General features: G+C 51.9%; 1 protein-coding gene across 5 annotated transcripts; it reads right to left on the bottom strand.

The window, feature by feature from the left end:
• On the bottom strand, window positions 1–27044 carry RHOT2 (ras homolog family member T2). 5 transcript variants are annotated; one of them, XM_037910528.2, is made up of 19 exons: window positions 26917–27044; window positions 21661–21719; window positions 19963–20044; window positions 19728–19771; window positions 18005–18058; window positions 17219–17271; window positions 16408–16516; window positions 15836–15937; window positions 14697–14795; window positions 13852–13960; window positions 13336–13456; window positions 10564–10648; window positions 8913–9058; window positions 8704–8804; window positions 8468–8598; window positions 7650–7730; window positions 6948–7070; window positions 6395–6597; window positions 1–3778 (listed from the first exon to the last, which is right to left on the bottom strand). In XM_037910528.2, exons 1-19 carry the CDS (start codon window positions 26951–26953, stop codon window positions 3661–3663), a joined length of 1857 nt encoding a protein of 618 aa, XP_037766456.1. In that variant the 5' UTR covers window positions 26954–27044; the 3' UTR covers window positions 1–3660. The 5 variants fall into 5 exon arrangements, with proteins under 5 accessions (XP_037766456.1, XP_043379532.1, XP_037766453.1 ...); XM_043523597.1 differs by having other exon boundaries at window positions 26874–26919; XM_037910525.2 differs by lacking the exon at window positions 18005–18058.
• Window positions 27045–27578: the final 534 nt, after the last annotated feature.

Below are 27578 nucleotides of genomic sequence, written 5' to 3'. Positions count from 1 at the left end.
GAAGGTGCATAAAAATGTATTTTTTTTACAGAATTTATCTGATAAAATCATATGGCTTTATAGGATCCGGACTGTCACTGGAACAATGTCAAGAGCAGACCGCCTTCCGGCCTCTGCACTTCATTACAGTGTTTTTCATATAGAAGATGCCACATTTGGGTCTTGGCTGTGACAGCAGGCCATCACAGACTTAACAGACTCAAACCAGGACTGGGGAACAGCCAGTGAAATGGGAAACTTGAAGCGGACCCGGCCCACCCAACACAGCCAACATGGCTTCTGGGGGCCCAAAAAATACTCCAGCCAGAAGATTGTGCAGATTCCACTGTATGATGGAATCAACATTACTCCCACCAGCAATGAGAGGTGGGCAAGGGAACAAGGGGGGGAAAAGCCACAGAACTGTGCCCTCCATTTCAACCAGGACGGCAGCTGTCATGAGAGTGACTCCTAGAGAAAGCTCAAACCCAGGCCACCGGTGGGCTGATGGCATCTCACACGGACACTCACAAAGAGCCAGCTCCTCTCAGCCGCAGCAAGCCCCAAGGACAGAGGCAGCTGGGCACTGCTAGCTGAATGCTGCTCCCTGCTGTCGTGGGGCAGCCTGGAGCACGACAGGAGGGCCCTCTGGCAACGGCTGTGCACCATGTGAACACTCAAAGTTCACTGAAAAAGGGGAACGTGGCTCGGTTAAAAACAGAAATGCTCTGGAGCCCTTTGCCTTGATTTAGCCAATGCCCCATGGCCTGAGGGAGGGCACTCACTGCCAGTCAGCTCTGTGCTGCAGAGCCATGCAAGCATGGCGACTCACTGATCTGTGCAACAGCACCCAGTCTGTCTGTCAGCTTCTGGCAGCCGGTAGGTGCTCTTCCTCCACCCCCTGGCGAGGAGACTTAGACCCACAGCCACAGCCTCCGCACCGCAAAGCCAATGCCACAAGTTCAAAATCCCCCCACCCCACCCTTCTCTGCCTCAGCTCGGAGAGACAGGCTCCGCAGCAGGAGCCCCTCTGACAAGCACACACGTTACCCACCACCAAGAATCAGAGAGGATGGGGGCCGTGCTGAGCTCCTTCAGAAGGCCACTGGAGGAGGCCCAGCCTGAGAAGTCTGCGATGCATTGCCCCCAGACTGGGGAGCCAGCCCAATCCCCACCCCAGCACGCCAGTTAAGGAGGAAGACGTTGTACTCAGTCACCAGAGGACCCCCTACACAAAAGGATTCAAACGCACGCTCCTGCTACGAGCCCAGCCTTCAGCCCGAAACTAGTTTAAACTATAGACAAACATACAGGAAACAGGTACATCTTCCGTCAGGTCATCCCACAAGGATACTGTACACAAGCCTGCCCTGAGTGTGCGCCAAAGGCTGAAGTGCTCGCGGCATTTCCTGAATCAACACTTTGTTTTTCTCCAGCTCTCCAGCAAAAGTCATAAACAGAGCGGAAACTTTATGCAGACGGGAGGTGAGGAAAGCAGAGACAGGCCCGGACTGGCTGGTGGAGAAGACGGTCCTTACCCCTGGGACGGTCTTCAGCTAGTCCCACTGGGGCTTTGTGCTGGGCCAATGAAATGGGAGCTGGTGTCTGTACCAGAGAAGGAGCAGCAAGGGGCTGGCAGCCCCTGCGTCTGCCAGTTAACCACTTTGGATCAGAAAAAGCCAGAGTGTCAGAGAAAGCAAAACTTCCAGTTCAAGGAACTTCCAGGAGACTCAACAGTGAAAGCTACGTATACAAAGTATTGTGTGCCGCTGGAGAGCCCTGCTCAGACCATGGCCATGCAGTACAGACATTGGCTACTTAGCTGCACAATACCCAGTCACTGAGCATCCGCAGCAACGGCACAAATTCCATCAGGGACTGCGGCTGACACAGGAACATTACAGTATTGGTTTGACACTGTACAGGTAGTATACCAACCCCACATTTCTAACGGCGAATTCAGGCACATCAGTCCTTTGCTTAATCAGCCGGTATACCACGCTGCCAAACACGCCATCCTTGCCCAGGTTAACACACCTCCCATGATGCCTATTAATACTGGTGACCCAAGCGAGATGGGGTAGGAAAGGGGGAAACGGTCTTGTGAAGGGCAGCATGGGACAAGTGGGTGAAGGATCTGCCAGGCAGCAATCCCCCATACCTGTGCATGGTGGGACTGGCTGGAATAGATACAACAAAAGCAGGTGCTAGGAAGCTTGGCTGAGCAGGCAGGCGGTGAGCACCTGGAAATCATTTTCTAGTGACTGCCTTTGGCTGACACTGGAGTGATGTCACAATGCAGGGTCTTTTACAGGGACACCAGTAGGTTAGACCCAAATGGAAATTTAAAAAAACATCTGAAAAAGCCTACTATTAAAAAGTCATTTCATGACATTGAATGTAAAAGTCACAGAAAACAGGCAGGCAGGTTCCAATCCAAACTGCTCTACCCCTGCAGTGTTTGCAACCCCAAAATGGCAGCCTTGAGCTAGTGCAGGAAAGCCAGAAAGGGAAAGTAAATAAACAATTTCCATTGCCCAAAGCCAAGTGAAGTACAGGAATATTTAAGTAGTAGATGAGGTTTTCAAAGGCTCCCTTTTACTAATCTAAGGGGGTTGTTGGTGACCATCGTAAAGGCTTCCGATATTAACTTGAACCGGATGGCATCCCTGGACATGTGGAAAGGGCAGAAGGGTCCCTGGAATACCTTGTAAGTGACAATGCTTCCAGAAGTGTAGCTTTGCTAAACTCCGGCAGCTTGGAGAGTCACATTGCCTCTAAGGTAAGGAGGTATTCAGGACAACTGCTCACAACAGGGTTTGGCCAGCCGTCAACACAAGGATATGCCAATAAATACCAGGAGACATTAGATGGCTACTAGATGGCAAGGAGCACGATGGGTAAATCCCCCTCTGTGTGGCACCTTTTACAATACATTCTTTTAGGTAGCCTAGGCTTCCTAAGTCCCAGTTTGTCCATTGTTTCCTGATAGACCTTGTGCTATAGGGACAGGGCCGCAAGCTCATTGCACATCTCTACCCCAGAGGAGAGAAAACACAAGTTGGCACCAACTCTGGTGCTTGCAGAGTCCCCGTGGGCTCCAGGAAGTCCCCGTGAACCACACTATGATATAAAATGATACCTTCCCTGGGAATAAAAGACTGGACAGGCGTGATCGCTGCCGCCCCGGTCTGAAAGATATGTACAGCTTTCCCAGGGCACGTCGTTTGTTTCAAGTCTGAGATGGTGTTAAAAACAATATTAAAAGAGACACAGGTGACCCCCTCATTGCTCCCGGGAGACTGGACTCCAGGCTTTGCAGATGCTCAGACACGACAAGTGGAGACCATGACATTCCCACGGCAGAGTGGACTGAGGGTAACGTTGAGCAATGGGGCGTTCAGAGTCAAACCCCTAGTGATGGGTACGTTAGAAGTGTAGAGAACGACATTCTTGATCATGCTGGTTGGTGTCATTAGGTCTGGAGGATCCTGTTTGTGGGTCTGCTTTGCTGGTGCTGTAATCAGGTTTGGGGGAGGAAGGAATTTCCTTGTGGGGGTCCAGGCAGGGCCAGTTTGATCCTGCCTACCTGGGTGCATTATAGTAGGAGAAGGAAGCTGGTGTCTGTCTTAGGTAAGCATTGGGAAGGGGAGGGGGGGGAAAGGTCAGTTCTCTTCTTCCTTATTTGCTCTTTGCCAGTGCTTTGTAAAGTGCAAATCCTACCACAGCCGTGATACTGGCTCCCAAGGCTACCCTGAGCCAGAAGGAAGCAGCTCCCAGGTCAGTGTCGTTCAGGTGACTGCAAAGAAACAGACAAGAAGCCATTCAGTGAATTGCACAGACGAGGTCGTACAACCACACAGACACTAGAGAAACTGTCAGCCCAAGAGGACAGGATGCACTTGGCCATGTGATAGATTCCTGTGGCCAGCCCTCAGCTTACAGAGCAGTAGTGCTGGAATAAGCGCTCTGCACTGGCATGACAATGCCATACCTGCAAAAAGTGCATGTACAGAGAGCCCCAGACCTAGCTCCTTTCAGTCCGCAGCTGACAACAAAGGGCCAGCACTTCCCCAGAGGACGGTGGAGCTAGCCTCACCCCTTGAGTAGAGCAGAGAACCTGTAAAGCAGCAGCAGAACGGGGGTGGGTGCGGAGGACAATTCCCCCCCCCTTTTTTTTCTTAATTTGGAAAATTCAAAATTTAAAGAAAAAAATGTGCCCAGCTCTATAGCTGGCTCCAAAAGGGGAACCCGAGAATTGTCTCGAAATTTTGCAATCTGAAAATCTTTCACTGTCTCTAGGGAGAAAAGAGGAGAAGGGATACGGAGGACCAAAGGAGGCATTGTAAGGTTGGTCCTTGCCATCATCTGTGCACTGATCCCTTGGTAGTTCATCAGATCAAATTACAATGGAATGAAGCCATTCCTTTGCCCTTCTGAGTGTAGTTATGAATGGGTGGGATGGAAACAGGCTTTACCGACATGCTTTCTTCTTAGCAAGGGTATAAATAGCACATCATCATCAAAATAACTGGTACGAACCAGGAGTTATACCTCTTCCTTTCTAGGCCAAGCTGCATTTACACCTTTCAACGCTGAGATCAAAATACATCAAACGCACTAAGGGCTGCTGAGACGTGGCAGTTACTGGCAAGCCCTAGAACAGCGTTTCTCAAACTGGGGGTCCCAACCCAAAAGACAACTGTAGGGGGGTTGTGAGATCACAGAAAACATTACAATAATCTTTAGATCCTTTGCATTTCATTCCAAATGCTTAAACAGTTAACCCTTAATTTACGGTTACCATACATTGGGATTTTCCCGGGCATGACCTCTGTTTTGATCCGAAGGGTGGCATGGTATAGTATTGCTACCTTACTTCTCCTATTTTGCTCACGGCCTGAGCATGGCAGCTGCTGTACCCGCCTTCCCCGTGGCCTCTATTTGGGAACTTGAAATATGGTAAGCATATATGTACAGTAATTTGCTAACCCCTTTTTATTTTTTTAGAGGGTGGGGGGGATCCTCTCAGACTGAAATATTTTCAAAGTGGGGGACTCCATGCCCTGGAGGATCAAGGCCAGTAGTTGCCCACAGGACAGGTCGGTGGAGCCTGCCTGTCTGGAGTGCATTACAGTGCAGTTGCGAGGATGTTAAGCAGAACTGGACCAAGCCTCCCCATGCGAGTCAGCTTCCTGAGCAAGCCTGCATCATCCAATTCTATATAATCCAGGCACATCCCCAAGAAGGAGAGAAAAATCCATTATTCATACACTGCTGAATCAAAGAACAGCCAAGCCCAGGGCCTCCATGATGCATGTTATTTACTTATACTGAATTTCCTAGATATATTAGGAATATTTAAATTTTAATATTGTGGAGAAAAAAGCAGCAGCGCTAAAAGAAAAAATGTTTACTGAATGGAGACCAACGAAAACATCTCATATCTGCTTATCGTTCTTCTAGTATCAACAATCTAATTTACTCCCAGTATGAGCTTTCTCCCTGCACCTAAGTAGACAGGTCAGCTTCATTTTCTAGCTTCCCTCTACTAAAACAATGCTCTTACTGCAGGCAATGTTCTATCCAGGAACTTTTCTAGTTATTTTCTTTTGCCAAACCTAAATATTGAGCCTAAATCTGCTTGACTGGGCGACCCATTTCTACTCCAGAAAGCAACTCTGTACAAATGGCCTCATGGGGCTCCATTTTACTGATCTCGGTATAAATCTGATCAGTTTAGGGGGAAAATACAAGACCGATTCGCCTGGGTCTAGAAATTCTCGCTGGGCTCTTTCCAACTCATTCATCAACAATAAAGATCCTGCAATGGGACCGTAGTTGACGATTCTTTTGGCGGTGCATGGGCTGGAATGGAATCCAGCTCTCTCCCCCACAGCTGAGCTGGCTGTGCAGGGCTACACACTTATTTCAATTTTTAAAAATAAACTTTGCTCCCAGGCCAGTGGGAGCGAAGGTGCTATTTTTACAGACTCTCTCTGCAGACCCTACTCACACTAAAGGACAGGAAGGCTGATCCTGTGGCTAAGGCAGATCCGGGATCTTTTCTGGGCTCTGCCACTGACTTACTGAAAGTGCTCTCAGGCATACCACGCTATGACTCAGTAAGATGAGGACAGAAATACTTCCCTACCTCCCAGGCATGCTAGGAATGGGTGAGGAGCTCAGATCTGACAGCAATAAGCCATAAAATAAAAATAAACGGATGTATTTAAAGTGCTTTTGGCTTAAAAGGGATCCTGTTCACCATCATCTAAGTGCCATAACATGGGCCTGAGCTGGTAACATTTGCAGGCTGTGTTTACACCCCTCAGTCTCACATGCATTCTGCCTGCCCATGGTCAGGCCGCATGCCTAGAAGAGTGCACTCTAGTGGTTCAGAAAGAGTACTGACGGGAAGGCAGCTGCCGTGGCCAGTTTGGTATAGATGGTGGTGCTGGGCAGGCCAGGGCTGTTGCAGGTGAAGTAGAATGGTGGCGGCAGGCGATGCTTGTAACAGAACTCAGCAGGCGAGAGTCCATGCTGCTGAGTCGTTTCTGGCAGGTCTGACTTGGAGGCGACGAAGATGCAGGGAATTTGTCCATCCATGTAGTGTTGCTGTGTAGGAGACACAAAGGTCACGAGAGGGAGATAAAGGGAAGTGGTCATCACCCACTAAACATCGAGGGGAAAGGGAGCAGCAGAATCCAAAGCTGGGATGTGGCAGGGGTGGCCCCTGTGTCGGGAAGGTCACCTTGCAGAACAGCAAGTGAGTTCTGTTGTGAGGGGGGCTCACCTGCAGGATCCCTGGTGGAACTGGTAGCGCTTTGCTGTCACGGTGCTAGCACTAACAGATGGGACAGCGCAAGCAGGAATCCTCGGTACGGTACAGCCTGCCCCTCCCATTAGGACGCGGATTTCCTTCCAAGGGACTGGGGCTGCTGCTCAGGGTAGGACGTGATGCTTACCTTATAAATACAGGCGCAATAGTTGAAAGATTTGGGATCATTCACGTTGTACATTAAGCAGGCGACATCGCAAGCCGCATCCGATGCCTTCATGAACTCCGTGTCCACATCAATCTCATACAACTGGAGCAGAGGAAAGAAAAGGAAAGTGGACCAAGAGAAGATAGCCAAGACATGAAGCCAGAAGATCACATGGCGTCTGGAGACTGTGGCACTTCTCCCACCAACGCACAGGTCATGCCAACCCAAGGCTGTCGCAGGAACAGCATGTCAGGGCAGCCGCTGAAGCAGAAGCCCCAAAGGCTGCTGTGATCTAGTTGCTACAGCAGAGGGCTGGGAGTCAGGACTGCAGCGACCTGCTCTATGACCCATGATGAGTCACTACCTTCTCCATGCCTTTGTAGGTGGTGCATATGCCACATCTCTAGAGAGCACCCAAAAGTGGTTGCCTAGCAGAAATAGATCTTTAACTACAGGACAAAGCAAACAGCACTGGAAACCATGAGGATACTTCAGAATGGACTCTTAAGATCAGGGGTTGCATATTGGAGAGGTCTTAAATGCTGCTTGCATCCTCCTCATGACCATTTCCATTGAGACATCTCTAAGATCCCCATGAAGCCTTTCTGCTCTCCGCATGGCCGAGGAAGCGGCTAGTCCATCCTCGAGAGCTTCCCCAGTCTCCTGCTCCATGGGACTTACTATTAAATACTTTTCCTGGCCACTGACTTGGACAGTGTTGATTGCATAGAAGGACAGCTCTCCCGGGGACTCCCTGTGTGCCTGCAAGGAAGGGGACATCAGCAGTACAGCCATGAGGAAGAGAGAACGTTTACCATGGATTGGTGCCTGTGAACATTGTCCCAAGAGTCCCCAAGCGCTACAGCAACCTGTTACTGGAGGCAAAACTATTACAGGGGAGCGGCTCCAGCTCACTGTGCTTCTGGCACATGAACAAAGCCATTCACAGCAAGCTGCCCTCTGAACCAGAGAGGATACAGACTTATTGAGTAAGCAGCTATGAAGACTAGATGCTTCCTCATCCATTCATCCCAGGGAACGGGCGATTCCCCCAAAACCCCAGAGCAGAGAGGGCCTCCTAGTGCGGGAAGCAGTGCGAGGAAGGACCCTGCTGCTCTGCTCCAGGAAATGAAAGAAAACTTAGGCTGAATATCAGGGGAAAACACTGTCAGTGAGATCTACCAGATCTCAGGTGGAACAGTCTGCTCACAAGAACTGGTGGGAGCCTCACTGTTTGGGACATTCAAACTAGTCGGAATAAAGTATGAGGGAATGTGCTGTAGGGAACAATCCTGCACTGGGCTAGAGGGATGAAGTAGATGAATTAATAGGTCTCCTCACTGATACTCCAGGCATTGGGCTCCCAGCCCTTAGTCAGTACATGCCCGGGACTGCTTTACATATGCACAGCGACACAGAAGGAGTTTGAAGGCCTCATCTTTTCAAGCTTCCAGGTGAGAGATAAGGGGTTTTGAGGGCAGGAAAGCATGCATACTCACAGCCAGGTTCCTCCCGAGGAAGGCCTGCAGAAACGCAGATTTGCCCGTGCCCCTGGGGCCAATCACTTTACAGAGGAAGACATTCCTCTGGGTCTGACCCTTCTCCAGGTCGATTCTCTTCTCCCGGGTAACTGGAGTAGGGGATGCAGAGAACCCTGTGTTAGCACTAGGAAGGTGGGCACCAAGGGTCCAAGGATAGCAGAGGCAATGCTGGAGACACTGGAGGGATGACGTACCTGTGATTGCCTGTGTCTGAGAGTTGTGCTCAGAGAAGACGGGGTAGCCCAAGTAACCCAAGTACTCTAGGCAGTGATGGACATCCAGATACGATACCAGCCTGGGGGATCCAAGCAAAGAGAACCCTGCCAGTTACAGAGAACCGTGACGGAGCCAGGGATGTGCTAAGTGAACTGGAGTAAGGGGGATGGAGAGGGACTGCGCTTACGTCCATTGGCAGAGGAATCCATGCAGTGAAAGCAGGCCTTTATCAGTGGTGCATACCGTGTTGTAGAGTTCAGGTCCCCAGGGCACATAGGGGAAGACATTGAAGAAGCTCTGTAGTTCTACAGGTGAGAGGGCTCCGTCTCTGTCCTGGGAACACAAAGGGAGAGTTGATGCTTGAAGCGGGAGCCACCTGGAGACCCAGAGCATTATGGATACACTCTTGTGCACAGCTATACATGCCCACATGCTGGCTAATTATGCTGAAGTGATGTATTTATCCGGGCACAGCCGGAGCCCCATAGACTCTGTGATTCGGTAACAGCACACCCGGGTGAAGAAATCACTTGCTGCTGCAGAATTTTGCTCCCGATCAGCTTTCGTTGAAAAAAATATTTCTAAGCCTTAGAGCTGCAGAGAGCCCCTCCACAACGGGAGCCACCTGTAAACAATGCAACCTTGTCTTCTTGAGTCTGCAGAAAGCCTGAATCCGCCTGAAACTGACATCTATCCAGTGTGAAACAGACATCATTCTTCAGGAGAGTGCGAACCCTGAAGCCTAGAGATGGTAACTTCAGTGTCAACAGCTGTTTCACTGCTGATTGTTTTAGCAGAAACACCCAGCCCATGTGCTTACCCTACAATCCCCAACTTCCTTCCTCACTTTCTCAGGGGCCAAAAGCTCTAACTGCCCATCACTCAGCTGCCAGCTTTGCCCCAGACAGCTTCTATGATGCAGTAACACATTGAGAATGGAAAATGCAGGAGCAGTGTAACATGGAATTGAATAACCAAATAAAGGGGGAGACGAGCGATTGGGCTGTTTGCCTTCAGGCTGAACTCAAGAAAACCCTCCTTTTTAAAACACGTAAAGGAAGCTGCCACAGAGTTATCAGTTCGCCACACTGGAGTGCTGCAGAATTGAGGCTTGGCCTGCTTCAGAGCACACAGGGACTTGGGTATTTATGCGGCGCACATCACTGCGGAACTGGAGCATCACGCCCCAGATGGGTGAGCTGCACAGAGGTGGCACGCTCTTCTCTCACTCTTCAAAGAGCCAGAAAAGAGCAAAAACTGCTTTCTTCCTTCTCCCCTCTTTGGGCCTTGTGCTCTCCCCTGATGGCTGTCTGGTATGTGGTCATTTATCATTGTTCCACTGCTGTGGGCCAGCTGCCAAGGTGGCTTTGTCTCCAATTCCTAGTAGCCTCCCCTTTGTTACTAAGATTTCCACTGTTCGAGGATGGGCACTATCATAGGTTATGGTTGTGTGCTCTCAACAAGCTGTGTTGGTCAGACAGCTGGCTGCCATGCTCTGCAGCAGCTGGAGTTTCCAGAGAGTCTGGTTTAACTTCTAGCTACGATGCATTGCAAAATATCCTCTGTATCCAGAGGTCACATGCAGGCGACGAAGATGCTTTCTCTGTGCGAAAGAGGACAGCCCATGGCTGCCTTACCCCAATCCCCCCCAAGGAAGGAGAATGCAAGGACAACAGAATAAGCAGATGGGACTGCGTGAAGAGCAACTGCAAAGATGCCCCTGTGAGCAAGAGCGCAGAGTCAGCTAAGCATGTCTGCGAGACTGTGAGGGTACTCGCAGTGGGATTGGACAGCCTGACAGCCACCTGCCTCCCCACTCCCTGCAAAGCCCAGTTCACCTTATCGTGCTTCTCAAACATCCGCTGCAGAAACTGGTATCCAAAGTGATTGAGCTCCGTGGAGCAGCCCTGGGGCACGCGGAACCTGCAGGGAGGGAGAGAGAACAAGTCAGTGCAACCTGTTAACCAGGCACTCAGGGACACACTAACTCCCCCACTGGGGACGTCCACTCAGACTTCTCTTCATTGAACCTGGTGACTAGCACAGGAATCGCTATGGCTGCCCAACGCCATCCAAAAGCCCATGGCGGGGGGACAACACAAAACAATTCCACGAGAAGGGAGGATCTGGCCCATGGTCTGGATCCTCTGAACTGAGCCTGTTGCATCAGTTCTCACTGGCAGCATGCACCCTCAGAGTCAAACAGGCCAACCACGTGCACACAGCTCCAATGGGCAGGCAGAGGAGACCTGGGTCAGTGGTGTCCAAACAGCCAACTTCCCAAACGCCAACAACAGGCAAGGCCAGAGTGCAGCCCCTGGCGCCCTACTATGGTTTTAAGAGACTAGCTCCCAGCTGACTATGCCTCGTCTTGATCCCAGTGGCCTGGCTGCAATCTGCTCCATTTCAAAGCAACTGGGCGCAGTCTGTGGGCAAGTTGCTAATGCAGCCCTCAGCTGGTTATGTTTGGGTGTCCCTGATTTACAGAAAAAAGAACAGGAGTACTGGTGACACCTTAGAGACTAACAAATTTATTTGAGCATAAGCTTTCGTGGGCTACAATGAGGTGGGCTGTAGCCCACAAAAGCTTATGCTCAAATAAATTTGTTAGTCTCTAAGGTGCCACAAGTACTCCTGTTCTTTTTGCAGATACAGACTAACACAACTGCTACTCTGAAACCTCACTTACAGGAATACAGGATTCTTTCCTGGGCCTGGGATGCTTATCTCAGTTGGGGGGCGGGGGGAAATGCTGCTGCAGCCCCTCCTGTGTTGATTTTGCTCTGCCATAAGCTCCACGTGCAGTATTCAGCAAGAGACAGAATGGCCATGACAGAATACACCCATCTTCACACCCTACACGCTAGTGCAATAATTTTTGCGCAAGGCATGTCTTGTGAGGTATCATTTGAAAACTCAGTTTGCTGGTCAATATTGTCCTGTTAAAAAAAGTGTGGCAACACTATGTGACGTTACAAGAGTTCCCTGTATGAAGTTCTTAACACATGTTCCAAACCCCACAGCCCCACCCAAACTGAGGCTGGTAAACAGGTCTGTCCTCAACAAAGGAATGTGTGCTCTGCTTCATTTGCATTTAAGCAGGGAACAGAGTTATCACGCAGGACGGAAAACAAACAAAGCTCCAACAGGTGAGAAAAAGCCAGTGAGGAACATCCTTCCACACAGACAGTCTCCTAGTGCCCCGCTGGAAATGTTCTTCAAGAGAGGGACTGAAACTAGAGAAAGGAGGGACAAACACCCCCACAAGGGACCCTTCTTCTCTCTCCCTGCACCTGGAGCGACAAAGGAAGCATTCGTTGGACTCTGCGGGATGGGTCCTGCCCTACAGGGTTTGGTCAGTAAGACTGCAGAGGGCATGTTGTGAGAAACTTTGCTTGAATCTGGTATCATTTGTTAAATCAGGTATTAAGAAATGTCTTATCTTGATTTTTCTTGTAACCATTTCTCACTTTTATGCCTCATTACTTGTACTCACTTAAATCTCGACCTGTAGTTAATAAACTTGATTTACTGTTTTATCTAATCCAATGTGTTTAAACTGACGTGTCTGAGTAACTATTTGAGACAATCAATCAGCTGGCATATGATACCCTTTAAAAAATAACGGACTGAAAATATTGTGTACTGTCCAGGAGAGGGCTGTACGCACGTTTCCTGGAGAAATCTGGGACTGGGGGTGTGCTGGGGTCACCCTGCAGTATAACCCAGGCTGGTGAGAGCCGGAATGTAACCCACGTGTGGCTGGCATGCTGAAGCTATGCTTCACTCAGGGCATGGCTTGCATTCTGGAGGCTGTCTGGGAGCAGCCCAGTTGGGAGCTGCTTCAGCAAAACATTGTAAGGCGCCAAAAGTTGCAGGGCAGGGATGACACAGTCTCCCACTAGCCCGAATTATACCCCGGTATGTCACAATGGTGCTTAAGTCACAGTAACTCCCCTTCCAATGTGAGAGCCCTGTTATACCCCCCACGAGCCCTGCTGCTTTGGCTATAGGATTCTCTAGCTCACAGTACAAACCCTTTCGTTAGTTTGGGGGCATGACAGGGATCAGAGAAGAGGAGGCAGCTGCAAAATCCAGCTGAATACTGAGCTGACAGTTTACTGCTCCAAACAGTTTTGCCGAGAAAGAACAGACTTCAAAAGCCCCTTAGTGATTTCACTGGAAAGTCACAGTCCAGGTCCCATTTGTTCCCCTCTGTGGGCACCAGTGGAATCAACAGTGCCATTGGGGTTAGTGGTCTGTCCGCCCCCACATCCTGACTTCCTAGACAGGCCAGTGCAGGGGCACTGAGCGTGACTCTGCCCTTGCCAGAGAACTGGACTGGGTGCTGTGCGCTGTCATCCAGTTGGATTCCAGCTCCTGCCGCGCCAGACCCACTGGGAGTAAAGGAGGACCTCACTGCTCAGAGACCACACATCGTTGCAGACGGTCAGTTAGGACAGAAGGGAGACCCTAAGCCTCCTCAGAAAGGAATATGGTGGTTGAAAAGGAAGGCTCATCGAGATGGCTCTGAGCCATCTCCCTGGGGGACCCCATCCCCAGCCTGCCAATCCCTCCCCAGCATCGGAGACGATGAGCCCTGTACGCACAGTGGGTAGAGATAGTCATCCGTCAGCTCCAGCTCATCAGCATAGCCGAAGCGGCGCAGGATGGTCCAGGTGGTCTCGTGCCGCCCCCTCTGGATGAAGAGGGTATTGAGGAAGAGGAAGCCTGTGAGCAGAGAGGCAGGGTCTCACCATGCAGACAGCGCTATGGTGCAATGGAGCAGCAAGCTCCGCTCAGCCCAGCCAGCAAGGTGCTTCAGCACAAAGTCAGAACAGGACGTTCCCTAAAGAAGCCTTCCTTCCTCTGGGAAAGCGGGGCCTTGAATCAGGTGGCTCTGGGGCTCTAGGCCAAGCATCAGCTCATCCGAGAAGATGCCCAATGAGCTTTTTCATTATGGTGTGTGGGCCGCGGTACAAAACCATGGCCCATGCTCCTGAAGATCTATTGTCCGTCCTTCTCTGCCCAGCAAAACGCTTGTCTCCCAGGTGCCAGAGGGGAGAGTGGCCGGAACGGAGCAAGGAGACAGTGACACCAACACAATAGCTGCCCGATTCAGTTACCGTTTAATGTCAGGCCATTGTCCTGCACCCCATCCGTGGTGTTCTTCCACACAACTGTCTTCACGTCTTCCAGGGCCTGGGGGGCCAGGGGATTCCCGAAGCAAGACTTCTACCTCCGAGAGACACAAGGGCAAGGTCAGGAAAGCCCCTTGCCAGCAGAGAGCCTCCCTGTCTCTTTCCAGCTCTCCAGAAGGAAGGGAAGGAATTGAAACCCACTCCAGAGCCCTCCCCTGTTAATTACTCCATTTCTCTACTCCAACTAGAAGGCCGCTTCCCAAGAGCTGCCAGACTCTTGCTATACCAGTACCTATGCACACCCTGGGACTCCAAGCAAAACCTGCCACTGAATCACAGGAAGACAAACTCCACTCACCTCATGGATTGCCAGCTCTGCCTTATTCCTGTTACATGAGTCCCTACTCCTCAGTCAATGCAGCAGAACTCCTTGTTACTCTCTAGGGGTATCCTGCTTCACACATCACAGAGCAATCCCTTCCACAGCTCTGCTTGGCCCTGCTCACAGTGTGTGGGCATGAAACCCTTCTCTAGACAGATGATCAGATACACAGATCTCTGTGTGCCAGAACACTAGCTGCTGGCATTCCCCTTTGGCATCAAGGACCAGGAGTCCAAAAAGGTCTCAATGTGCCATGCAAGGGACTCTTTCTTTACCCTGGAGTTAGAAGAAAGTAGGAATCAGAGAGGCTTTCCAGAGAACAGGCAGGAGGGGATGTGTGCAGCTGCTGTAGGGAACACTATTGGTGAAACAGTAGCAGTGGTCATGGTGAAATCACAGCCCAGGGACAAGGGACCCCCTGGAAATCCAAGCGCTACGGAGTCTGTACCTGGAAGTAGTTGAGCTCATCATCACTTAGGATCTGGTTGTTATCCTGGTCTGAGATGTTGAAAATCCGTGTAAGTGCTCGTGCACACGTTGGTCTCAGCTGTGGGTATAATGAGTCATAGTGAAAAGCACACGAAGAGGTTGTCTTCAGCTCAGTGCTCCCTCCCACAAACCCACCTTCCGAGGCTTCCTGTACTGGCTCAGGGCAACGGTCCACCTAAACCAGTACTCTGGCTCTGACAATAGCCAGTACGAGCTGCTGGAGAGGTAGGGGTAAGTTGTGAACAATAGTCAGCCCACATGGGAATTTTCTTCCTCACCCCTGTCTGTCAGAGGCTGCTTGTGCCCTGAACTATGAAGGTATGCCTCCCTTCCGTGTGACCCCCTAACATGACCGTGGATGATCTTGTTATCCATATAAAAGTCCAGTCCTTTTCAGAGTCCTCCTATGCTCATGGCCTCAATGACATCTAGTGGCAGAGAGTTCCACTGGCTAGCCGTGTGTTGCACAAAAAAATATTGCCTTTTCTAAACATTAAGACGATTTGCCACCTTTCAGTGTCACTGAACATCCCCTTGTTCTTGTACCATTGGAACCAGGTGGACAGAGGTGGCGGGTTTCCCTTCTCCCAACCAGTCATTAGTCTGGATACCTCCATCAAACCCCTCACTATACAGTCCCATGCTTTCCACACACTCTTCCGTGGGGAAGCCTTCTCAGGGCTCCGAATCACTCTGTCCCCTGCTGGGGCTGGTGATGGATCTCTTGTATCAGTGCAGCATGGCTCAATGTGCGCAAGAGGCACTTCTGGGTGAGAGACTCCCAGGGTGTGCTTCAGCTCCCCTACAACAGCTGTCTAGCACCCCACGAACTGCACCTGCGGAGGAGGGCAGAGCGCACACAGCGAGTTTAGCAGCAGAGGGGGAAGACTTAATTCTCTAACTCTGCTGAGAGGAGCGGCGCCTGTCGGCTGGCAGAGCACAAGGAGAATCAGGCAGCAGTTAAGAACAAGAGGCTTCACAATCATGCCAGAGGATTGAGGGTGTACAGGGAGGATATGGAAGGTTACTGGGAAGTGCGTGGATGCCTGGGAGGGAGAAGAGCAAGGCTGACTGGGGTTCAGGGATGGCTTCGATTACCTGTTTCTCCTCTGGATCGTACAAGGGGGCTGTCGGGTGCAGAACCGCTTTCTGGGCATAGTAGAACAATTCAGAGATATTCTTTAAGTTCTTGGCCGAACACTAGTGCAACGACAGAGAAAGGGACCATGAGTGGACATGGCCTGGGGCCAGTCGGAAGATAGAGCTGAGGGCACAAGAGAGGTGTGAGTCTCAGCTCCAGGCAGGTATCAGATCAAGGCATGGTCTGAAGTCAGTGACAGTTACTAGGAAACAAACCGAAAAGGGAAATTCCCCATTTACATGTTGGTTTCACTTGGCCCATTTCACGCTCCCAGAAGCCAATGAGAATTCTGTCATGTTCCCCTGTGGGCTCAGGAGACTGGGATCCCACCAGGGCTGGGCTGGGGCTCTTTCAGGGATCAGTGTTGAGAAGGCAGATCCAAATCAGGATGGAGAATGTTCCTCCTAATCACTTTGGTGACAGCCCATGGAACCAGGGACAAGGCCTCTCGTTAGTAATTAACATTAGACATTCACAGGGACGGACAGCCCCCTTTCACTGATCAAAGTACAGTGCTCTGGTTTCCCACCTCCACGCAGGTCTCTATCTCAGAGAACTGGTTCATGATGGGCAGGATGATCTCCATGGAGCTCCCAGACTGTAGGTCAGACTTGTTTCCCACTAGGATGATTGGGATTCTAGGAGGGAGAAGAGATGAAGTGTCATGGAGTGGAAAGACAGAGGCCAATGCAATTCCCATCTGGGCTCCCACATTGCACATGTGCTCTTAGGGCGGCTGGTCAGAAGAGCACTCAAAGGAACAGAACTGCCAGCCCCCTGATTGCTCTTCCACCTCCAGCTGCTGGAACCAGGCACCGGATCAGCCAGAACAACCTAGGCTGGCTAGTCCTGCTGATGTATTCACCAGACTATTGGGCACGTGAGACAACCTTACGTCCAAGCAACCCATGGTTAGCTTAGGCCTCTGTGGTCCTGTGCTGACTCAGCAACTCACTTGCTCCCCTACATCGGGAATCAGGAAGCATTTCACCAGCAGATCCTCTTGCCTCGGTGGCAGCAAGACCCTGAGAGGAGGAAAAGCCTCCAGAGTCTCCCCACCTCTATCAGATGTGGGGCCCATGAGCTGGCCGACCGTTCCCTAATACCGTGTACTGCTGTTCGCAGGAAGCTCCCAGGCAGCACCAAGCTATTTTCCCTGCAGGATCCCCCAGTTCCCAAGCCCACGTCAAACAGCCAGCAATCATCAGGCTGTACTCAAGTGCTTGTGTGCACAGCCAACACACTGAGCAAATGGGAGCAGGACCCAGAGCCGGTCCATTGCGCTACTGGCACGCCCTCTTCCCTACCGGACTCCAGAAAAGCTGTGTTTGGTACAGTACCTGGAACCCTTTTCAACTCCCCCATTCACCAAGGGAATCCACTTTGTCCGAATCTGAAAGGCAACCAGGAGAAAGCCCTGTTAGAACAGACTAGCCACTGCTGTGAGTGACAGAGAAGGTGGGGATGTGGCCTGTGCACTAATTGGAAGCCAGCGGGGGGCTGAGGCAATACAACAATCTCGTCATCACGGCCCATCTGCTCCACTGTAACCCACAGATAATCAGAGTGCATGTGACAATAAACAGGATGCAGGCTGCAGCCCAGAGGGTCTGAGGCCAATTCCTGGGGTGGTGGGCTGGCCGTGATCCAGTGTGGGTTGCACCTGGAGTGGGCAGGAATTGCTCTGTCTGATGTGATGGAGTCCCATCGTGTCTGAAGAAATCCCCAGCACTCCATGCCCTGAATCACTTTAGGAACTGCCTGTGGCTGATAATGACGAGGCGCTAAGTGATGGCTCTGAGCAAAAGTGGCCTGGCTAATGACCAACTCTTGGCAGTACATTCCCTTTGCACACAGAGCTGGGGAGATGGGGCTGGGGTGGCATGTCCTGGAGACTACAACCAGCTAGCAGCTTCAGCAAGAAGCAAGAGCAATCAAATTACCCCCGGAAGCCCCAGCCTGCGTCTGAGAAGCGTGTAGTGCTCCATGGAGAACATGGAACAGGGCAGTGTTGGGGGCATGGTCTGTGGCAGATCCCTGGGGGACAGGAGGAGTCAGCAGAGCAGAGCGAGGCCAAACACGACTCTGCAGGTCAGAAGCACACAAGCCTGGAGTCAGCCCATTACCTTCTCAATTGTGGCCTCCACGGTGACATCGTACACCACACAGACCACGTTGGCCTGCAGAGAGAGCAGCAGGGTGAGCCGTGGGTAGCACTCCAGAATGCCCATCGCTCAGGCATGGCAGAGGTCGTTCTACCCGACAACCAGCATGTGCCACAGACAATGCTCCTCTCCCAGTGTGGAGAGGGCAGGGCCCGGCCCGGGCATGGTACAGCTCTGTTATCAAGCAGACAGGCCTCCCACAAACAGCCAGGCAGGCTCACCACTGCCCTGGACTTTGTACCAACGCCCGCCCGCCCGCCCGCCCCGCCCCTCCCTGCACACCCTGCCACACCCATACCAATACAGGCTGCCCTGCAGGCCGTTCGTAAGCTCTTGAGAAGCCAGATGATCTTAACTGAACAGATGCTGCCTGTAATTCCAGCTGCCAAAATCCACCCTCGGCACCAGGCCGGAGCTCCGATTTCATTACGTGTTGATCTTCAGTGAACCAGCTGCTGCTGAAAGGCAACAGCCCAGCAGCCTGACACGGTGTCACTCACAGTCCAGCCCAGAGCGTGGCCCTGGCAGCTTCCCCCTCCCCGCATCCTCATAATGGGACTCAATTCCTCTCTGGGAAATGCTCCTTCGAGGAGGCGGGAGAGGAGATCAGCTGCAATGCTGGGCAGCCGTACGAACCCCTCAGCCAGCCCTCTCTGCTCAGACTGCCAAATCGGCCAGCTAACGCCAATAGTGAGGGTGGATTTTACAGCGTGGAAACTTGCTCCCTGAGAGCTTCGGTGACACCCTGATCCACAGCCTAGCAACTAGCCGCAGATGGCACTGCCTTGCTTGCCGCTAGCCTGGGTTGGCTCTGAACTGGGGAGAGACTCCATAACCAGCACCTTCCCCACCTGGGGCAGAACCCCTAACCCTCACCACCGCCATGTGATATACCCCACATAGCTCCCAGCCACTGCACTGAGCCACTATCAGCTTTTCCACCTACTTGTTATGCTTTGCCTGGGTCCCCGCCCTTCCCCTCCAATACCACCACGACCCCTGCTTCAGATGGCTTTTAAATGAGCAGATGGGCGGATCACTGCCCCTTTCGGGAGAGAGTTTATTGCTAACCCCAGAAAGACGCAAGGGTTTAAGGCAGGGTTTAATGTAACCCACTTTAAGCCTCTTGTATACACCCTTGCTCTGGTGGGGTGGAGGGAGCAGGTTCACACAGCCACTCCAGGCTAGTTCCTTCCCCATGGGATCTCCGGGCTGGAGAGGGCAGAAGGCTGAGCTCAAACAAGGATTAGAAAAGACGTCCAGTTATATTACACATAACAATGGGACTTCCCCCTCCTGCCCTCACTCAATCTGCCAGACCTGCCAAGAACTGCTAACAGCTGGGTCCTGTCCACTCTTCCGGGGATCATCACAGATTGCTCACCAGAAGGTTGCTCTGATGATCAAACCATGCCACCTTGCCCACGCCCGCAATGCTCCGTCTTCTGCCTCTCCTGAGAACCCCGCCCCCCCGGGCAATCACTTCAGAAAGCAAGAGCACTGACCTTGAGCTAGCTCAGTGAGAAGAGAGAAGAGGTGATGCAAACTGTTAACAAAACACTACTCTTGAGATGGCCTATCGCAGAGCTTGGCGAAGCTGATGGGCAGGCTGCAGAGGCAAAGAATCAGACACCCTGACTTGCCATCTCAAACCCAGCTGCCCCAGCCTCCTGTCCTCACTCACCTTGGCGATCTCCTCCTGCAGCTCATCCTCCGTTTGCTCCGATTCTGAAAGGGAAAAAGGCAGAGTCACCCGGCTGCCGCCACCTGCTTCATGACAGCCCACGTGAACTGGCAGCATGGCACAGCTGGAAAGGGGCTTGTGCACAGTGTGGGTTTTGGTGAGGACGGAAGGAGTAGGAAGAGCCAGAGGTGGAGCAGTGAAGGTGCAATGGCGTGCAGGAGGAAGGGGGCCCTACCTGAGTAGTCCACAATGTGGGTGGGGACTTTCTCAGGTGTGACGTCGGCTGGGATTGTGATCTCCTCTGCACGAGGGGGCACCTTCAAAACAGACAGACACAGTCAGCGGGGCAGCATGAGGAGGAGCAAGCCCCAGGGGCAGAGCATGCAGGGTTTGAGGGAGGAGACAGGCAGATCTATGCTGAATACAACAAAGAGGAGACACACAAGACTTCTGTCACCCTAAAGACGCAAAAGAGGAGGGGTCAGGGACTACATGAGCTTTTGAGGCTCAGCACTATCCCCTCTGAGGCCACAGCACATGCCTCAAAACAGCCACAGCTCAGGAGTGGGAGACACGGGATCAGCCTTGCTCTCCTCCAGGAGGTGCTCCCTCCTGGGCAGATCTGGGCCCATCAGCACAGAGAGGCTCAGGAGGAAGCTAGCCCAGGAGTGAATGGACATGGAGAGTGGGCGTTACTTCCCAGCCTGTTGATCAGCTAGCAGGAGTAATGCCTGACTTCTTACTCAGGGCTACTCCAGTGCTCACATCTCAGCCCAAGTTCTGCTGTGGCTCCAGGGCAGGGGCCAGTCGATGTTCTGGCACAACTCACTATCAGACTGCACTGTGCACCCCACTGACTCTGCATTAAAATAATCTCCAGCCTTGGCGGTGTAACGTGGAGGGAGAGGCTGAAATGGCATTACACTTAATGCCCAGGGGAGCCCCAAACGGGGCAATTCTACCTTCTCTTGCCCAGGAGAAGAGGGGACATGGAAGGGCAAACCTCCCCCTTCCTGGCCTGCAGATAAACCCCTAAGCACTTCCATCACCCCTTAAACCTTACACAAACATTGACTTGAAGCACTGACCTTCCAGCAGCCAGGGAAGAGCATTAAGCTGATTAGCTGGGCTTTGCTGTGGAAATGGGGCAGGCATTTAGATCTATCCCACCGAGCTGCAGCAGTGCAAGTGTCACTGAGGGCCAGCAAGGGGCTGAGGGACTTACACCATCTGTTCCCTGGCAGGGGGAGACGCTGGCCATTTGGGCTAATTGTGTTTTCCCTTTCTAAAGCAGCCCATGCCCTGGAGCTGGAAAGAGCTCTGCAGTGCATGTGGGCAGGTTGGCTACTCTGCATTTCACACAGATGGCTGCAGCTCAGGGATCTCTGCATGTACACAGAAGAGCAGAGAACACTGACCACTTCAAGGGACTTTCCCAGCTGGGCCAGAGACAGCAGCCTGAACTGCCTTGCTAGAGAGGACACATTGCAGTTAGGAGGTGGAGGCGGGGACAGGGACACTGCTTTGTGCTGACCAGGGAAGCATCTTCTAGTGGCCAATGCATGGAACAGAGCAGACAGCTGTTCAGGTGGGCTGCTCATTCCAAAGGCCCAACAGCAGCAGGCTACAGAGAAAGGCCCAGGCACCCTAGAGCACAAGGGCAGGCTGCTCTCCAAAGCAGGACTGCGGTAAGAAAACCAAGTGGAGAAGCCTGCCTCTCAAACGCAGTCACACCCCCAGAAAGGCAATGAAGATTTTGCTGCTCCAAGATCATTCTGCCCTGGATAGTAGAAATGAGCCTGTTAACGCTGGTCTCACATCTAGAGGCTCTGCTGGTCTCTGGCCCATGACAGATAGGCAGACAGACATTCACCCTCCCAGGAAGACCAGGACACATTAAAAACACAGGAAAGGCAAACCACCCCTCGCTCACCTCCTCAGGGAACTCCTCGCCCACCAGAGCCATAATCAGCGATGTCTTCCCCACCCGGGCTGTGAGAGAAAGAAAGGCAAGAGGTTCAGGCTGGACCTTTGCAGGCCTGGCATTTGGGAATGGAGGTGGCAGAGCCATCAGATACTAGGGACTGAAATCTGTCCAGGTGGCAAAGCAAAGGGGTGGGAGGTTGGGGCAAAGAGATGAAGGAAAATTCATTCCAAGCCCAGAAGCTAAGGGTGAAATTTCCTACAACCACTGAAGGTCACAGGCTCCCTTTAACATTCATACCCATCCTTAAACCTGAAGTCCCAACTATTTTGTGAAGCAGAGAGGGAAATCAGTACCACATTACCACCAGGGCCTCCCACCAGTAAATACCATAGTTTCCTATCAGTAAACGGTTCAGAAGCTAACCTCCCTTTCACACACTCCTAACTTCCCAGAGCATTTGCTCTTTGGGGTGCAATTTTCTCTGCTCAAGCTCAGTCTACGGGGAATCCGTTTGGAAAGCTTGAGGACAATCCCACCAGCTATTTTTTGAGTTCTGAGAGCATGACAAAGGTAGTTCCTTCATCATCATCATCATGTTCCTATTACGCCTCTGGCGGTTAGGGCAGGGATGAAGCTTCTCTACTCCTCACTGTTTCTGGCAAGTCTTTCAACGGTTCCCCAGCTGTGCCCCAGGTTTTTCAGCTCGGGTTCCACAGCTCTTCGCCATGTTGTTTTTGGTTGGCCATTGCCTTCAGATGTCCATCTTATTGCTACTCTGGTGATGGAATCAGTTTCCATTCAAAGCACATGACCAATCCAGCTCCAACGCCTCCTGGCAATGATGGTGCTCAGATCCTCTTGGCTGCACTGTGTCAATAGATCTTGGTTTGAGATTGTTCTGGGACAAAAGATATAGAGGATTTTTCTGAGGCAGGCTGTATGGAATGAAGACAGTTTGGACATGTTCTACTTTCTCATTCCCCAGCATTCTGCACTATAAAGTAGTGTTGAAAGTACGCAGCTCTGATAAATTTTGAGTTTGGTTTTGGTGGTGTATTTTGAGGATTTCCAGACTGTATTTAAGCTCCTGAAGGTGTTCCTGGCTTTACTGATTTTGTTCTGGATGTCCTGGCTTGTTCCACCGTCCTGGCTGATGGTGCTGTCCAAGTATGTGAATGTTTCTACACTGGTGAGAAAATAATAATCCTCTATCTGTACTGGTGATGGTGAGGCAATATTAACGGTCATGATATCTGTCTTATTGCGGTTGATTTTCAGTCCAATTTACTGGCTGAATGCGTTGCGTCGAGTTGTTTTTTCTTGTATATATGGGGTTGGGTATGTGATAAGAGAGTGACATCATCTGTGAAGTCCAGGTCTTCAAGGGATGAGAAGGGTGTCCATTTAATGCCTCTTGGCATGTCTTCTATTGTATGCCGCATTACCCAGTTGATGGCAATGCTGAAGAGCATTGCAGACATGACGTACTCCTGTTTTGACTTCAAAACTGAGCTCACCGTGATAATACACAGATAAAAGTGTGATACCATGCCAGTTATTACAATCACTGAGAATTCCTTTCTTTGGTATCTTCACTATAACCCCATTGGTCCACTTATATGGCACTTTTCCCCTTTCCCAGACTGATGTAAATAGAGGGGCCAGGACAGATGCTGCTAATTTAGGATTTACCTTGAACAATTCTGGGTTCAAGTTACCCTTGCCAGGAGCTTTCCCATTTTTTAAGGATTTGATGGCTTGAATGATCTCTTCGTTAGGGGTGTCTGTGTTGATATCAAGATCTTCTGCCTCCTGGATGTTTGCTTCCTCTTTAGGTGGCTCCCTGTTCAGCAATTCTTTGAAATGCTCTGTCCAGCACATTTCTTGTTCTTTTTCGGTTGTTCGTACGTGTCCTTGTTTGTTCCTGATGAGTGTGTTTGTTGGTGTCTGCCGTTTACCACTGATAAGTCGTGTCATTTTGTAGACAGTTCCTAGTTCACCACAAGCAGCTGCATCCTCTGCTTGTGTTGCCAGATTATCAATATAATGCCGTTGGTCCGCTCTCACAAGGCGTTTGACCTCCCAGTGTGCCTTGCTATACTTTTTGTGGTATTTGTCCTTTAGCTTCTGGGATTTTGTGTCTAAAACTTTTTTCTTCAGGGCTCGTCCGGTTTCTATGGCATTCCATGTGCTGGGCGTGATCCTCTCCTTCCTTCTCTTCTGCCTGTAGCCTAGCCAGGCTTCACTGCTCTGTTTATAAATTGCTGTTACTTTGTCCCACTTCTTGTTCATCTCCTTAATAAGAAGGGGAATTTATATGGATGGAAAGAACTAGATGGGAGAGAGCTTTACGAAGGTGGGGGATTACAAATGGGGTCACCAAGAAACAAAAAGGTCAAGGGACTTGCCTGACATTATACTGCAAGTTGGGGCAGTCAGGAATCAAACCTAGGTTTCCTGATAGTTAGCTTTGTGCTAACACCACTAGAACGCAATCGCCTCCTGAACAGACCGCACTTCTTTAAAAAGAAGCTCCGAACAAACAATAAAAACCGAACCAGAGCACTGCACCTTGCAAGATTGAAGAGCTAAGTGTGGAAAAAAGGAATAAAATTATTCATATTGGAAAAAGCTGCATGGAGCCGGAACAGTGGGGAATGTCTACGTTGTAATTGCACACGTCCCAGCTGAGATGCCTGTGCGCACACAGCTCTGGGGGCTGGTCCGCATGGGGAATTTACCAGCAGAGCTAGAGTGGTCCACTTATACTGATCTGACTTCCCACGTGGACACACTTATTCTGAAGAAGACAGTGTCTTTCTCCAGATTAATTTACAACACTTTCAGAGTGACATAAAATAAACTGGAAAAGCACTCTTTCTGGAATAAGAGTCTCCTCATGGGGAGTTAGACGGGTAGAACTGCAGCTGCATAGCAGTACAATTGTATTACCAGTACAATTATACCAGGGAACGCCCCCATGTAGACAAGCCCTGAGGTGCAGCTCTGAAACCAAGGTTAAAAGACATCTCTTGGCTCGAGCCTTCTCCTGGCCTTCACATCTGGCCAGGCTCTCAAAGCCCTCTTGCCTCCCCACACCTAAGGTCATATTTTTAAAACAAGGGACTTTTGACCATTTTAAGTCTCCTATGTGGTAGGAGTCTACATCCTAGAACACGCTGGCTCAAGGATTATGGGCAAGGATTGAATCCTTCTGCCATTCCTTTCCCTAACCCAGTCCCCGGCTGGCAATGGATCCCATGGCTGAAGCCCTATAAGCAAGAACCATTCTTGTTAATACCGCCTCTGTGAAGGGCACATGTACAAGCAGAATGCTGAGATGCTGCGATTATTTCCCCTGCTCCCTGCCCCTCTTTCTAAAAGAGGGAAATGCAATGCCAAAACCCAATGGAACCCCACTGACGTACATTTCAAAGAGGGAACGTAAGATTCTTAAAGTCATGTCCATCCACCCCACTTCACACATTAGAGATCTTTCTTTTCTTTGGATCAGTATAACAATAAAAAGGGGGCACCTGTCCAGGGCTCTAAGTGCTGTTGTCCCACGTGACAAAAGTAAATACAAACCGCCAGTGGCGCAAAACCTGCCCGGTCCTGGTGTGCAACCTAACAACTCCATCCAAAGCCACCCTCCACAACACCACATAAAGAAATGTGCCTTGCAGAGCATGTTCTACCACCAGCCTCCCATCTTTAAAAGCGCGGGGGGATCCCTGCTAAAGCACCTCTGCTGATCACAAACGTGCCACACTTTATAATAGGGAAGGGACACATTAAGTAATCTAAGCATTAATGGAAAATCCAGTGTATGTGGTGTCAGTTATTGATAAAAGCAGAAACAGGGCCAGATCCCTAGTCAGTGTAAGTCTGTGTCCCACCACTGACTTCAATGAAATGAGGCCAGTTTACACTAACTCAGGATCTGGTCCCCCAACTTTTCCGGTTACCAAATTTGTACATTGTAAGTGTTTTCCCACTGAATTCAGCAATGCAGACCCAGCACAGCAGCAGCCCCCTCCTTGGGGTTGGTCAATGGGACATCCCAGACACCCTGGCAGTCATGGAGGGAACAGGAGGGACTTTGGATGTTGCTATGTTTCACAACTGGGGCTAATTTTACAGAAAATTCTGCTCCTGGCAGGCCAGGCTCCTCTGCCCTAATTCACAAGGCAATGGTAAGTTAATTTCTATCAGCTAATTCCTTCCAGATATAGGCCAAAGTAGGCGGAATGGTCTAGTGGTTACAACACAGGCCTGGGGTGCAGGAGAGCCAGGCTCCACTCCCAGCTCTGGGGCTGATGAGCCGCATGACCTTGGGTGAGCCCCTCCCCTACCTCTGCCTCAGTTTCCCCAACAGGTCAACAGGGATGACAACTCCCACATCCCACTCTCGGGGAAGTGTTCATCAGTGTGTGGAGTGTGGTACAGGGGCAGAAGGGCTCGCTAGGAACAGCCCTGAGCCCAGTCACCCAACTCCCCTCCGTCCAAGAAGAGAGGGTCTCTTTCCTCTCTGCCAGCCCACCGTTTCTTCAATTCCAGCCTCCTGCCCTGCAGGAAGCGGGAGGAGGGAGAGGAGATTGCCTACACCCAGTATGAACTGCAGGGATTTGATCTCTCTGCACGAGGGGGGAAGGGTTCACTCTCCATTACCCAATCTCTCTGCGGGGAGTTCTGCCCCCACTACCCAGCGTGCCGGGGGGGGGGGGGGGGCTGATCTCTCTGCAGGCAGGGGGTATGCCCCCATTACCCAGCGTGCCTCGTGGGGGCTGATCTCTCTGCGTGGGGGGATCTGCCCCCATTACCCAGCGTGCCCCGGGGGGGGGCTGATCTCTCTGCAGGCAGGGGGTCTGCCCCCATTACCCAGCGTGCCCCGGGGGGCTGATCTCTCTGCAGGCAAGGGGTCTGCCCCCATTACCCAGCGTGCCCCGGGGGGCTGAGCTCTCTGAGTGGGGGGGGGTCCTGCCCCCATTACCCAGCGTGCCCCGGGGGGGCTGATCTCTCTGCGGGGAGTTCTGCCCCCATTACCCAGCGTGCCCCAGGGGGGCTGATCTCTCTGCAGGCGGGGGAATCTGCCCCCATTACCCAGCGTGCCCCGGGGGGGCTGATCTCTCGGGGGGGGGGGTCTGTCCCCCTTACCCAAGCTGACCCTGCAGGGGGAGCCGAGGCCCCTCCCACTCCCCTCAGTTGCCCTCCTTTACCCAGCGTATCCCCGGCTCCCGGCAGCCAGGGCCCGGCTCTTACCCTCCCCCACCAGGAGGATGCGCACGTCTCGCTTCATCGCCGCCGCCGCCTCTCCCGCGCCCGGGGTGCCAGGCCGCGGCGCTGCCCCCTCCCCCTCAGCCTGCCGCCGTCCCGAGTCCCGCCCCCACTTCCGGACTGCCCGCCTCGGCACAGAGCACGCGGGCCGGGGACGTGGGGCACGAGCGTCGCTGGCGGAGCCACGGTGCGGGCTGGGGCCGGCAGCGCCGCCATGCGGCGAGTCGGGGCACGGCCGCACCTACCCGCCCAGCGCACAGCGAGGGACCGACTTGAGGAGGCTGCCCCGCCCTCCTGGGCTGGGGGCGAGATCGGGGCTTGGCTGTGCTTGTATAGCGCCCGACCCCTGCTGCCAGTGACGTTAGCCTGGGCGGTGGGCTCCTTGTGCCCCAGCCCTCGATTCTCAGGGAGGGGGTGACACCCGAGTCAGCACCCAGAGCGCGTTGGGGGGGAATGGCCTCCTGGTTAATTACAACTAGCCCTAGCCTGGGTTGGTGTATTTAGGGCACAACAGGTCTGGCTGCCCTGCAAGGAAAGGCTAGGTAGGAGAACTCCAGTTAGCAGACCCTGGCTTGAGCATCTACACGGAACCCCACGTTAGGAAGTGTTGAACCCTGGTTCCCAACCTGGGCCCGATTCCAGCCACC

The sequence above is a fragment of the Chelonia mydas genome, chromosome 10 (assembly GCF_015237465.2).
Source record: "Chelonia mydas isolate rCheMyd1 chromosome 10, rCheMyd1.pri.v2, whole genome shotgun sequence".
Taxonomy (NCBI): domain Eukaryota; kingdom Metazoa; phylum Chordata; order Testudines; family Cheloniidae; genus Chelonia; species Chelonia mydas.
The sequence above is the reverse complement of the archived record's forward strand: the minus strand, read 5'-3'. Positions and strand labels throughout refer to the sequence as shown.

Excerpts from the sequence above, each read along its gene's own strand:
- RHOT2 (XM_037910528.2), bottom strand. The coding sequence starts at position 26,953 with ATGAAGCGAGACGTGCGCATCCTCCTGGTGGGGGAGG. Across the intron at positions 20,045-21,660 it reads GCGAGGAGTTCCCTGAGGAG|GTGCCCCCTCGTGCAGAGGA; the intron begins GTGAGCGAGGGG and ends TCTGTTTTGAAG. Across the intron at positions 13,457-13,851 it reads CAATGGCCTGACATTAAACG|GCTTCCTCTTCCTCAATACC; the intron begins GTAACTGAATCG and ends CTCTGCTCACAG.